The sequence below is a fragment of the Propithecus coquereli genome, unplaced genomic scaffold (genome assembly GCF_000956105.1).
Source record: "Propithecus coquereli isolate 6110/MARCELLA unplaced genomic scaffold, Pcoq_1.0 Scaffold543, whole genome shotgun sequence".
NCBI classification, from domain to species: Eukaryota; Metazoa; Chordata; class Mammalia; order Primates; family Indriidae; genus Propithecus; species Propithecus coquereli.
Genome location: NW_012151319.1, coordinates 801,540 through 815,878, shown reverse-complemented (window position 1 = coordinate 815,878; position 14,339 = coordinate 801,540). Strand labels below are relative to the sequence as shown.

General features: G+C 42.9%; 2 protein-coding genes across 2 annotated transcripts in view; one reads left to right on the top strand and one right to left on the bottom strand.

Moving 5' to 3' along the window:
- Window positions 1–1,502: 1,502 nt before the first annotated feature.
- Window positions 1,503–2,208, top strand: CLDN22 (claudin 22). Its single transcript, XM_012657459.1, has one exon. The coding sequence runs from the start codon at window positions 1,546–1,548 to the stop codon at window positions 2,206–2,208; it is 663 nt and encodes a 220-aa protein (XP_012512913.1). The 5' UTR covers window positions 1,503–1,545.
- A 3,607-nt stretch (window positions 2,209–5,815) lies between these two features.
- WWC2 (WW and C2 domain containing 2) overlaps window positions 5,816–14,339 on the bottom strand; it is a 197,905-nt gene continuing 189,381 nt past the window's right edge. Inside the window, exons 21-22 of the mRNA XM_012657458.1 lie at window positions 9,222–9,349; window positions 5,816–6,078 (exon numbers count right to left, since the gene is read on the bottom strand). Of these exons, the coding sequence (XP_012512912.1) occupies window positions 6,012–6,078; window positions 9,222–9,349 (195 nt within the window). The 3' untranslated portion in view covers window positions 5,816–6,011. The remainder of the gene's footprint in view (window positions 6,079–9,221; window positions 9,350–14,339) is intronic.

The window sequence follows — 14,339 nt, the reverse complement described above, 5'->3', positions numbered from 1 at the left end:
GACTTTGACAAGGCCAGAGAGATGTATCCTACATCAACTGTGACGACAAAGAGGTCTTTGTTACATAATGAAATCTGTGCTGCTCACATTTTCTCACTCAATAACTTTTTCTATACTAGACCTGCTTCCACTTAAAATCTGGAAAAGTATGAGAGAAAATCTTTTATCTAAAATTCTTAACGTAAGCATTACATAGTTATGAGTGAAAAACTTTCATTGACCTGGTTATTTAAATCATTATGTGGTGGTGGCTGCCCAATATAGTCAGTCTTAAGCTTTGAGGCATTAATTTTATATTAGAAAGCTTTTTGTTTGTTTTTGTTGGTAGTAGGAAACAATTAGTTTCTGTTTCCTAAAGGAAAAAAAAAAAACCTAACAATCTGAAATCTTTTAAGTGTTCTACATTAGTAAAACCACAGGATCAGCCAACTCCAAAGTGTTAGTTCCACAGCAATGACTTTGGTCTTCTTCAAACAGAAGTGGTTTGTGTTTAGGAAATTACTAGGCACCTTGTGTGACAGGATTTTATGAGGCGAAGGTTTTCAGTACGTTGTGATACTCTCAGATTTAAAATACTGGCCGATCTCTTCTCTCATCTCTTCCTCAAAAGCTTCGCGTTAAAAAAAGAAAAACAATTCCAAAGATATTTTTCTTGATATCTAGATATTGTCAGTTCATTTGCCTGAATCAAAACTTTCCTTTATTCAATTAAAAATAACATGGGGATATGTACTTTAGTGACAAACAGAGATGTTGATTCTACCCTACGGTGTCCTACTGCGTAAATTTTCCATAGCATAGAAACCGTATTTAAGCAGAGGAAAAAAACAAACCCAAGTGTTTACGCACATGGGCATGAATTTGACAGAAAGGCACGCAGATAAGTAGACTCGATATTTAGTTCAGTATTGTTTCGTATGCTATGTGGTATGTGTAGCCAAAGGGATTTCTTAACAGGCCTGATTTAAGGCCTAGAGAGATTTCTGATAAGATCAATTTATTTGGTTGAGAAATACTTTTCTTGGACCTATTTTGAAAAATGACAACACCCAGTATTACCACAGCATAGGAACTGAGAGGACTGTAACATGAAAATCTGACAGGTGTAATTAGTAAGATATAAAGCAGGAGGAGCTGGAGCAAAACAATCAATTAAACATCTTGCTTTTAGACTTCTTAATTCTTTGACTTGTTAAATAGGTTGGGAACGACATGAAAGCCATTTATGCCTTAACAGTGAAAGGAAGATTGTTACTACTTAATTTCGTTTCAGTGACAAACTGCTTTCTACAAAATTCAGCCCAAAGGACACGAACATGATCTTGGCCACACCTTGGCATTACTGGTTTATGGCCTTATTTCCCTATCCTTTTCTGAAACCTGTTCAACATGGAATCAAACAATAGCAACTCTGGCAAGAATCCTCCTATATACACAATGAAAAAATATTCCTGAGCTTCACAGGTGATAACACAAATGTCACACTTCTTTTCAGGGCCACCGAAGGGCAGGAGTTAGCTTGGCTAAAGCTCGCAGGACTTTATAATGGCTTTAGTATTTAGAACTGTGGCACAATTAGCCGGAATTTCATTATCTTTGCTGGGATGGGTTTTATCCTGTCTTACAAACTACCTGCCACACTGGAAGAACCTCAACCTGGAATTAAATGAAATGGAAAACTGGACCATGGGACTCTGGCAAACCTGTGTCATCCAAGAGGAAGTGGGGACACAGTGCAAGGACTTTGATTCTTTCCTGGCTTTGCCTGCTGAACTCAGGATCTCCAGGATTTTAATGTTTCTGTCCAATGGGCTGGGATTTCTGGGCCTGCTGCTCTCTGGATTTGGCCTGGACTGCCTGAAGATTGGAGAGAGACGGCAGGATCTCAAGAAGCGACTGTTAATCCTGGGAGGAGTTCTGTTCTGGACATCGGGAATCACGGCCCTGGCTCCTGTGTCTTGGGTCGCCTACATGACGGTTCAGGAGTTCTGGGATGAGGCCGTGCCAGAGATAGTCCCCAGGTGGGAGTTTGGGGAAGCCCTCTTTGTGGGCTGGTTTGCTGGATGTTTTCTTCTACTAGGAGGGTGTCTGCTCCACTGTGCAGCCTGCTCCAGCCGAGCTCCTCTAGCTTCGGGCCACTATGCAGTGGCAGAGATGAGAGATCATTGTCAAAAACTGGAGATGAAAAGCACCAACCTGAAAACCTAAGCCAGAGGGACCAGTGGCATCCACTCTTCAGGAGACGCTTGCTCAACGGTGGATTTGGTAGGATTTCCCGCTCCAGTCATCCATTTACTATGCTTTTGATTTTCTGAAATGCATTTTGTCCTGCCTGTGGTTATTAGTTTCTTAAACTATAACTTCTAAGACTGGCAAACCACTTTTATCTTCTACTCTGAGACCAAAACCAATCAAGACTTAATAGTAATCACACTCATTACTGTGGATGAGTTTCCCCAATTTTAAAATAGGCTCAGTGATTGCACAGAACTGATAAATGAAACATTAGTCCTTCTGTATCTTTGAAGGTATCATTCATATGGAGATGAATCATTTTGGAAATCATTTACTTCTTTCAGGTGTTTAAGATAATCTGTTATAATAAAACTAAGATCTTGTTGCATACTTATTTAAAATGCAAATTATCTAGAAAGACTGCTGGCTCTTTAACAGCTTTAGAGGTGAGACATGGGGCACATCATCTCCTCAATCGCAGCACTCGGTGCCTCTGTGGAGCCTTTTCTAAAAGTCAGCCACGTGCACTCATGCCTTCTTCACCATGTCAGAGGCAGAGGAGGGCAATCTCACGCTCTGGATGATTCCTGTAGAATCTGCCACACAAATGTGCTTCTGCTTCTGTGTCCTGTGCTCTGGATCTGACGGCACACACGTCCACCCGCCCTGGCTCTGCGCAGCCCAGGGGCCCGGCAGCGTGGGGAGGGAGCCTCCTGGGACTGCAGCCTTCCTTGAGCACACTGCCAGCTTTGGCAGTGCCGTGACAGAGCGCACAGTCTGGCGCCCTTCGTTCTACTTGCACAATGAAAATATTTCATCCTTTTTTATCAGCAGTACATATAATCCAAACAAGAACTATTCACAACAAACTGCTGGCTTGGGGATTTCTTCATGAAGGATTTTATATTTGCCTGGTACACGGTTCAAGTAAACTCTCGTGTTGCGCCAATCAGGGAAATTAACTGAACAATAAACGACACTGAAATAAAGTATTAGGCAATATGTATCTTTGTTTTAGAAAAAAAAAAACACTGAATTTTTTTCCACCCACAAACACATGGAAAGTGCAGAAACCAAAGTTAATCTATGTGATGTATTTGCATACTTTTACAAACAAGACAAATTAAAACAGAAACATAGTCAAAATTTAACCTGATTAAATATTTAGTTCAGTCCTGAGCTTTTGATATTTAATATAATATAAAGCAATAGCAAAAAAAAAGATTTTAAATTTATTTGATTTGCATGCTACAGAGATTCAGCTAAACTTTGTTCATTTGGCTAGCAATATTCTTTTTGTACCTGTAACACTTAAGATTCTGATATACAAAACTGTAATAATATACTGATAAGTCAAACTTGAGAACTAAATATTACATTCTTTTTACCCTGTGCAGAATAAAGTCTACTTTTTAAAAATAGTATTTATAATATTAAAATTCATATTTGTCCATATGGTTTTGTGATCAAGTTATTAAAATGTTTTGTCACTGTGAATCATTTGGGTTAGTACAAATATGACAAGATTATTAAAAGCTGCCTATAAATACATAACACTATTGCTGATTTTTAAAGTGTGGAAAAAGGAATATTTAAAATAAGTTTGTCTTTCATGTTAGAAATGAGCAAATTTTGTAAAATAAAACCAAAAACATCTTGGTCACAACTGTTAACTACCAGCCTGAGACAGATTTTATTCTTTAATACTTGTCTGAAACTTTTTGTATTACAAAAAGTTAACAGCTAATCTGATGAAGATTTATAAAGCTGTAAATATTCCAATATAGCCTCTTCTATGCCAAACATTTAAAATGGCCAGAACCAAACTATATATTAAACAGAACATAAATAAGACCGTAAATAAATAAATGAAGAAAATAAAATCGTACGGTACAACTACACATAATTCTATAAACATTTTCATGGTCAAACTAAGAAGCTGAAAACAGCTGACCTTCATTTACCTCTACATTAAATAAACTTCTTTCACATTTGACCTCAATAAGGATGAATGGTATTCTTTTTCTCGTTTTCCTTAGATCTGATGGAATGACCTGGGCAGCCTTGAGGGACTGTACTAAGTCATTCACTAGGCTGGTTTTTGTTCAAAGTAATGTCATGTCCAGTTATGTCTTCAAAGAAATTTGTATATAAGTGGTGGGACATTTAGGAAAAAATAACTAAAGTTCTAGGCTCAGAAATTGCTTAATTTGACCTTTGATTCTGATAAAATGAACTTTCCAGACTATGTATAATTACTTTCAAGAAAATAAAAATTCTTATTAGTGAGGATTCTAGCTTAGGAACAAAACTTTTTTTTTTCTTTAAGGGGCCAATTCCTTTAAGACAATTTTGCATTTCTAAAAAAAAAAAAAAAATTGATTTAGTTTGCTCTATATGATGGCTAACCAAAAATTGCTTCTTCCAGTATAACAGACTATGTAATAAGTATGTTTTAAATTGCCTACATACTATGTATTTTAAAACCCTTTATGCTGGCAGAGCTACACTGAGGGTTTATTTATTTATTTTTTTGAGAAGTGCCTGGTTTGGGTAAGGTAAAACCCTAAACTGGAGGACGAGTTAGTCAATTCATCTGTCTAAACTTGCACATTCAGAACAGTTTTTTTAAACAAATGATTTAGCCTATACTTCAAATTAATAATCTCCCCAGGCACACTCTTCCCTTTGTCTCCCAACTGTTTACCATAAATTATAGATAGAGCCCCTAAAAATGAGAGCTGCAAAGTAATTTCTAGTAAATGTTAAAAATCTGTTTGATAAACTATTTTTTTATTTTTGACAACTTCAATTCAATCAAGACACCCTTTCCTCTGCCTTCGGTCTCACCAAACGAGTGCTGACCCGTCTCCCTCCACATCCCCACGCTGTCTGTCCTCAGAACACGGGCCCCACTTGGCACCATCCTCGTATCTACGACACAGCACTGGTGCCAGCCAGAAACTCCCATTTGAACACATGCAAATTCAGGCTGAGTTAGATGAACCAGCTGCTCATCCGATGAGTTCGATTTAGTGTATTTTAGGGTAAGTGGTGTTCTCCTTCCTTCTCCCTTACTCCCAGTGTCATGAATCGCAAGATCTTTAGTGTAGCCAGAAGTACTGCTCCTTTGTATTCTTATATAGAATACACTCAGTATTTTATATTTTAGTTTTCTTTAGACAAATACAAAAGGACAAAGAGGAAATTGTTTTAAGGAAACAAAGTGTTCCAACATCGGCGATGGAAATGAACACAGCACCTGTTTCAGAGGGACTTGGAACTCTGCACTCAAGCTTATACTCACGTGTAACTTCAAACCGAAAGAGCTGCTCTCTAGCACAAAAACATCACACGGCACTGTTGCCATCTTCACAGTCCACTCACAAGAAAACAAAGGAAGAGCAAAATCCACCTTCTGCTGAATGGAGTTTTTCCTCAACAGTCAGCTCAATAGGATGCACACCGGGTACGGCCTCTATTCCATTTTTACAAAATAAAGCCCCTTGGCAACAGACACATACTGTACAGCATTTGTGCACCAGATTATCCCATTTTTGTTATCTGATTTTTTTTCTTCTTTAAGCATATAAGAATTACATTCAAAGTACTTTACAAATTAACATGTTGAAAATCTGATGTGAAATAAAAGTTCGAGAGTTGACAGTTATGTTACAAAAAAACCCAAAAACCCGAACAAAACAAAAAAACAAATGTTTAGGTCTTTCGCCCTAAGAAAGTGAACAGGTGAAGAAACAATTTCTTAAACCAGGTAATCACACGTCGTCAGCCGGCAGGGACGGGATGCTGATCTTCGCTCTGGTGAAGTAGGCGATCTTCTCCCTAGGGTCGGGGGTGAGAAATAAACCAACCTAAATATGACGTTGAAAATACTCCGACCATGAACACAGTCTCTAAGAACTGCAGTGGTGTCTCCACAAGCCCGGATAAGAGATCTTTTCCTTAGGTAGGACTCCATGTGAAACCAAGATCGTCCTTGCTGTTAACGGTGGGCTGTGAAGGAGACAGCAGCTCTGGCTCACCGTGAATCGCCTACAGACCAAGTAAGTCCCCTTCCGGCATTTCCAACATGAGATGGTTTTTAAGCCATTACAGGTTTGATCTAGGTATGGGTGTTTCTAAACCAGGTAGCAGAGGATTCAAAATCCTGCATGGAAACTTCTCAGTGACCTCACAGAAAAGTACACGATGCCGGGGAAATTCTTTAAAATCAATACCACGCTGAGTCGGGGACAGCCTGATGAGTGACACCGTGTCTCAGATGCAGGGAGGAGGAGGGACTCGGCTGCCTGACAGGTAAAAACTGTTCTGTATCTCAAAGCAGGGAAATGTGGAAACAACCCAACAGGGAAAAGCTGAGAAAGACAAAGCAGAATGGATTTGGGGTTAAGAGAGTGGTTTAAACAGTAAGATTTTAGGACTGAGTAGGTACCAAAGGCAAGCAAGCAGCAAGTCTGTCTTTCACAATAGAATCCAGTTTCACATCACACAGAGAATTCCATCGCCACGTGTCTGCCGAGGGCCTACGAGGGCGCGGGTAGCGGGGAAGAATACAAAAGCACCGGCCGCCCTTGCGAAGTGAAGGTGTACACGGAGGAGGAGGCACAGGGTGAGAAACGAGACTGAGGAGGGATGTTCTGGAGACTGAGGAAAAGAGGCAGAAGGAAAGAAAGGGTAAAAATATTGTGCACGTTGGAATGAGAGCTATTTTTGTGGGATAGCGTCCTTTAAATTTATTCAATTGCATAAGAGAGAATAAGAGTTTAACAAGACAAGAGCATGGGCATGATGTCAGTGGATGCCTTAGGCACAGTGGAAAACTGGGGTGTTTAAAAATTCCTGAATCCGTTTCCTGTGCCTACATCTGAGATGTTTGACATAAAATTCTTGATTTCTAACTTCTCTGGAAAAATCCAAAGGTTAGGGAACACTGGGCTCCTGATTCCAGGTGAGGCAAGCAGCTGGGGCGGTGCCACCCCTGCGCATCGGGGAAAGCTCCCAGGCCCGCCACGCAACCTGTCCTCACCTGTCCCCACCCGGGTGGCCGGTCACGTGAGCGTGACCCGCCCAGCCTGGCGCGCAGACAGCCCGTCTCATCGCACTCTATCCCACTCATGCATCACCTGCCCGGGGATATCATGGGTATCTTAAGGGAAGCCTGGCGTGTTCATGAATTCTTTGTTTCGAGTTTTAGCAACAACCGGGAGTTGCGAGATTCTCCGCGTCACTTGCAACGTGACCATGGCAGGACTCCCTTGCCCTGCAGGTTGAAAAACCCAAGAGCGGTACTCCCTAAAAGTTACAAAAGCGATTCTTTAGCAAGATAAAAGCAGGAAAAACTGAATTCTTTACTATAAAATGTCCCATAAAAATAAAAATACACCGGCGTGAGCTCACCAGGTGGCCCCGCGGCCCCCACACTGCACACATGCCCTTCCGGGGCTCCTGCTGCCTGCTGCACAAGAGCTTCTCAAAGACCCCTCTGCACCCGCCAAACCAGAAACGAATCACCAATAAACCAAGCCCTTCTCCGACCTTCTTCTGCCTGGACTCGAACTGTCCCTGCGGTCACCGTGGCCTCCTGACCACCCAACTGGGAATACTTTCCAATCCTTGCCATTTACGCCGTGTCTCACAGGTCACCCACTCTGCAGCCCCAGGGGCAGCGGCTCTCCCGGCTGCTCCCATCCCCCGGGTGGCTCCTTCTTAGCATCTTTTGTGCTGAGTCCTTAGTCCTCCCACGGCTGGTGTCCGCCAGGCCTCCTTTCCAAGTTCCACATTTTCTGGGATGTCCGGCCCATTTCCATTGACGAGACTGCCACAGCGAGGACGACACTCCCAGTTTTTACCTTTGTCCTGACCCTTAACCCTGGCTTTAGAGTTTCACTTCCACTTGTCTGCTGGCCATAGTGACCTGGCTGTCCTACTGCCAGGACCTGGTATGTGCCAAAGCGGAGCTGGGTACCCTGCCCACACCTGCCCCGCTCTCAGCCGTCCCCACCCTGCGCTTGGAACCCCAGGGCACTCTTCTTGCCGCCCCTCCTGCCACTCGCGGGGCCCCAGCTGGCCACGCTTACCAGTTTCTTCCCGGCCAGCTCTCCACGCCTCTAGTATCTGCCCCAAGCATGATCCAATCCCATCGTTTGCTTTCAGCTCGGAGACCCCTGCTGGCTCCCTCACCATCTGAAGCCACAGATGACAACCTTCCACACAGCACCCAAAGCCGTGTGGTCTGAGCCCAGCTCTCCCTGATAGGCTCTCGCTGGCAGCCCACCATGCGCGTGTAACCTGGCACTGACCACTAAGGCACCGCGCCTGGCAGTGTGTCCTCCTGCCTCGATGCCCTACCCAAAACTGCTGTCCCTAGGGCCTGAAGAACTCGCAGGCAGCCTTCCACGATGGGTTCAAACGCTGCCTCTTTTCCTATCTTCTCCTGCTAGTGCCTACAGCCCCAGGGGCTGTCCCTGCACCCTCTCACAGGTGCCTACTCATAGCTCCAGGCAGCTCTTTCCACGTGGATCCCCGCTTCCCGCCTGCAGAGTGGGCCCTCAGCACAGCAGAAAGCACATGCTCCTCGTCTCCGTAGCTCGGGGCCCAGCACGGCGCCAGGCTTGTGGGGTGCCTGAGGAATGTCTGTAAGATGAGTGAACAAAACCCAAAGCTACATGGCTTCTCTGCACTCTTCTGTATCGTGTGGCAAGAGCTCTCAGTGAGATGCGCTAACGGCTACTAAGAGCTGGAGGCAGCCTGGGTTCTTGGGGAGCCAGGCTTTAATCGGGCTTCGGCTCGGCCAGTCAAGATTGTAACCTCGGGAAGGAGCAAACGGAAATTATATATCTAAGCTGGAGAACACAGGATTTCCGTCTCATATCCTAACATTAACTTTCACTGCATCGAGGTGAACTCCTACATAATGAGACGACACGAGGACAACCCGAAAGCTGTCCTGGGGCGGGGCTGCGTACCTGAAGGACTGCACCTGCCGAGGCACCTTCCGGCTCTGCTCCCGAAGCCGACACACGTCCTTGGAGGCCTGCCGCATCAACTTCTCCACACTCAAACCTTGCTTCTGCTCTTCTTTCGATTGCTCAGCCTGGCAGAGGAAACGAGCGCATGGGAAACCCACAACACACTGATTAGAGATCCCTGAAGACTTCCTAGAAGGCTGGCAAGGCCATGGACTGCCGTCGGGAGGGCGAGCCAGGCAGCCGACAGGGTGATGCTTGTTTTCACCCATCAGGGACGGCACCCACACGCCGCGCCCCACGCTGAGTGGGAGCAGGCACTGGTTCTGGGTGAGTTTATTTTAATCGTATTTTAGAAATATCATATAGGCAATTATGTGACAATCTTAGCACATCTGGAAAACCTAAGAACCTTCAAAAAAAAAAAACAAAAACAAAACTGAAAACTACCTGTAGCACTGTTTCCAAAAAATATCTACAGTTAACATTTTGGCAAATATACTTTCATCCTGTTATTCCTCTTTTTGATCCTTTTTTCTGTCTTAGCCATTTAAAAAGCTATTTATTAAATAACATAGAGTTTACCTACCAAAAAACTGCACATATAAAACTTTTAGAAATTGAACACACCTCTGTAACCAGCACCAGATGAAGGGAGAGAACACTCCCAGTTTCTAGGAGCCCCCTTAGCGCCCTTCTGGTCACTGCCCCCGAGGGTTCCCGTCATTCTAACAGCACAGGCTACTTTTGCCCATCTTGTCCTTGTATAAATGGAATAGTACAGTGTGTACCCTGTAGGGTCTGGCTACTTTGGCTCGACATTATGCTTATGAGAATAATACACACTATTACACGTAGCCGTAGCTCATTTTCCTCACTGCTGTATCATATTCCACTGTGTGACTTTACTATAATTTATCGTCTGTGTTACTATGGATGGATGGTTGGGTATTTCGCACAAGTACGTTTTAAAAATAAAAACAGACTAATCATACTATAGAATAAAAGTAGATTTTCATTTCATCCATTCACTCACATTCATTCACCCACTCAATCAACAAATATTTTTTGATTACCTTCTAAGGAAAGGTGATATAAGTTAGCGGTGAAGAGCAAAAACTCTGGAGCCACATGGTCGGGGTTTAAATTCCATTTCGACCACTTCCCAGCCCTGCACATTTAGGCAAGTCGCTTGGCCTCCTGTGCCTTACTTTCTTTACTTGTAAACTTGGAGTAAGTACTTACTTCAAAGGGTTGTTGCAAAGTCTAAATGAGTTAATACGTGCAAAGCACTTAGAGAAGTCCCGACACATCATTAAATACACTATTTCAGTGCTGAGCTACTTCTGTTGCTGTTTTTATTATACGCCAGGCACTGGACTAGGAAGTAGGCATATAGTCGTGAACAAAGCAGATGAAGTCCAGTGGCGGAGAAAAACAATAAAAAAGATTAGAAATTGTTCTAATAATTATTAGAAATTAACAATATTGTAAATATTTTCTCAGGTTAACAAATCTTTCTCATGACATTTTTAAAAAATAGTCTTTATTTTTTAAAGTTTAGGTTCACAGCAAAACTGAGTGGAAAATAGAGTTCCCATATACATCCTGCCCCACCCCCCTGCACAGCCTCCCCCACTGTCCACATCCCCCTCAGAGTGGTACAGTTGTTACAAATGATGAACGCACACTGATGCGCCCTTATCACCCCAAGTCTGTATTTACATTAGGCTCCACCCTGGCGCTGTACATTCCGTGGGTTTGGGCACACGTTAACGCCACGTACCCACCATCGCGGTGTCGTACAGAAGAGTTCCACTGCCTAAAACCCTCTGTGCTCCACCGACTCCTCCCTCTCTCCCCACCAATCCCTGGCAGCCACTGATCTTTTCACTGGCTCCACAGTTTTGCTTTTTCCAGAATGTCATACAGTTGGAATCACACAGTACGTAGCCTCTTCAAATTGGCTTCTTTCACTTAGTAATATGCACTTAAGCTTCCTCCATGTCTTTTCACGGCTGGATGGCTCATTTCTTTTCAGTCCTGGGGAATATTCCATTGGATGTATCAGTTTATTTAACTATTCACCTACTGAAGGACATTTTGATTGCTTCCAAGTTTTGGCAATTATGCATAAAGTTGCTGTAAACATCCATGTATGGGTTTTTATGTAGACATAAATTTTCAACTAATTTAGTCTTATATGTTAAATCAAATGGCTGGAGACTTATATAATACATACATACTTCATGTGGGGGAGTGGTGTCATCTGAAATCAGTCTTACCGATACATACTTAAAAACTGTAGTTAGCCTCATCCAACAGAAATAAAAATCTAATTTAATTCAGTTTATTGGTATCTTGGGAGACAGTGGAACCTTATAAAGACATGAGTTGGCTTTTTGGCATTTTTTTGAAAGCTGCTTGAAGAGAGGAATTCTCAGCAAAATTTCTGGTGCAGATACAGGATAACTTTCCTCTTCACTTCTCCCAGCTCACCAGCTACGTGGGGGAAGCTCGGCTGCTATGTGCTCAGCTGCTATCCTGCCACTCAAACAGAAGCCACAGCCACTTTCGTCTCTGCCAGGATGGACCGTGACTTGGTTGATTCAAACATGCCTCTCAGGCCTTTCTAGTACATTTCCGAGTACCAGCCGTTTTCACAGCAAGGCCTGTGGACAGCACAGAACTGCAGCTTCTTTTAAAGGAACCCTCGCCCTGCCTTACTCTCCGAGCTTTCATCCCCATGGAGTGGCGCGCCCTCCTCAGAGTCCCCAGGGCCTCGGCAAGGCAAGGCAGCAAATGTGTGTTGAGTCAATGAATGAGTGGGTCTGTGGCAAATCCAAGTTTTTAGATGACAATCTTTTTAAGATTAATGTGCTTCGACAACTCTCAAAGTTTAAAACCACCCAGGGTTTTTTCTAATGATTATTGAGCATCAACAAAATCTTTCCAGATTGCCGGATTTAAATTCAGGTAAACATTTGAACTTCCATAATTTGAAAGGCATTTGAAAGACAAATGATAGAATGGACAAAAACATTTGTAACTCAAAGAACAGATGGGTATATAAAGAGGACTTTCAAGCAGAAAAAGACAATACAACAGAAAAAAGGGAATTGGGTATGAATAGGCAATTCGCAGAATAAACACAAATGGCAAATAAACAGGAAAGGCCATTCCTCTCACCAATAAGAATGTGATACCTTTCTTACCTACCAGTCGGTAGACATTTTAAAGGACTGCTAGTCCCAGGCAGAGGAAGGCCTATGTCCTAATGCGTGACTTCCCAAGAGGGGAGGCAACTGTGCCCTCCAGTCCTCAGAGGTGGTGTTCTAAGTTGCACTTCTGGCCCTCAATGGGCAAGGGTGACGTGAACTGGGGGAGGGGACCCTGCTAATTTGAGTCAGAGGCTGGGGAGACTTAGCTCGTCTGGGAGGACCCCTCCAGCACACGTCAGCCTCTCTCCCTGTGGCCTCCTCAGCGGTGTGCTACAATAACAGGATATAAAATGTGGCACTGTAGTGGAGGCCGCTGGTCATGGCAGTGGCAGGTGGAGACATAAAGGAAATGCTTGGGAAAACTTAGATATCGGTGTCTGTCTGCTGCTTTTTGCAGCTTCGAGCAAAGTCTGGGGTGGGGGAGGGTAACTCAGGTCAGAGATAAGCAGTCAGCACAAAGAGGTGGAAGAAAAAACAGCTTAGCTAAAGGTAGTAGCCTGCAGCCTGCAATCTAAGTTGATGGACAATCCCATAATTGGGATCCTTCCGTACTTGAAAAGCCAACTGCTTCTGTTATAACTTAAGCAGTTATAGACTTTAGAAGGAGATAAGACTGGGCAGGCAGAAAAGGAATTAAGGATCTCATCTTCCCATATGTGCCCACCAGACACCTTCGGGGCCAGGAAGTCAAAGAAGGTCTTCAGGCTTAAAAGACATGACAAAGACAAGATCTTCCACTGTGGTTCACAGCCAGACTGATGCCACCACAACTCTCCTCCTAAGAATTTGTGCTTCAGTAGCACTACTGTGACCAGAAAGGTACAAAAATATGTATAGAAATGTGTATGTCCACATTATTTTTAAGTGAAAATTTGGGAAATTGTCATTAGAATGATTAAATAATTATGATATATACAGGTGAATACCTTAAAAATAATGAATTACAGCAACATTTACTAATATGGAAAGATGTTCCTCATCTATTACTAAAACTAAGTTGGGGAAAAAAGCAAATCTCAGAACAATATTATCTTTATAACCCTATTTTTGTGTAACTTTTCCAAATAACACACACGCACACATACCCCACACAGACACACAACATAAAAAACAGCTGAAAGGGCCTATACCAAACTGTCAACAGTGGTTACCTCTGGGGAGTGGGACCCCACGGAGGGCTTCTAGTTTTTGCTTTTTATACTTCTGCATTATTTGATACAATAAGCATGTGTTAAACATTTTTTTTAAATTTTAAAATATTCTCAAAGCAAAACATACTAAATTCATTTCAAATTTGAAAATAAAAATGCTGTGGCACTTTTAGGAAAGATGAGATTTTATAAAAATTGTTCATTCAGCAAGTATATACAAAGAATCCATTATATTCATGCCACTTTATAGAACGCTAAATATCCTACAATGGGCATCCCTAGTACTTTGCTAATAATCTGCTGCAATCACTTCTGATTCTTTTTCACCACAAGATACCTTTTCCAGATGTTTTTTACCATCTGCCCTCCCCTCCCTCTTTTGAAAGGTTTTGTCTATTAAAAGCAGCCTATGATCATCTATCTCTCTATTTATTTTTAGAGAGGCTCTGACTCTGTTGCCCAGGCTGCAGTGCCATGGCATGATCATAGCTCACTGCAGCCTTGAACTCCTAGACTCAAGTGATCCTCCTGCCTCAGCTTCCTGAGTAGCTGGGACTACAGGCATGGGCCACCATGCCTGGCTAATTTTTCTTATTTTTTGTAAAGACAGGGTCTCGCTATGTTGTCCAGGCTAGTCTCAAACTCCCGGCCTCAAGCAATCCTCCCGTCTCGGCCTCCCGAAGTTCTGGAATTACAGGCTTGAGCCACCACACCTAGCCCTAGCAACCTATATTTAAGTAACAATT

What these genes read in the sequence shown, in the direction of transcription:
- CLDN22 (XM_012657459.1), top strand. Translation starts at nt 1,546, where the DNA reads ATGGCTTTAGTATTTAGAACTGTGGCACAATTAGCCGGAATTTCATTA.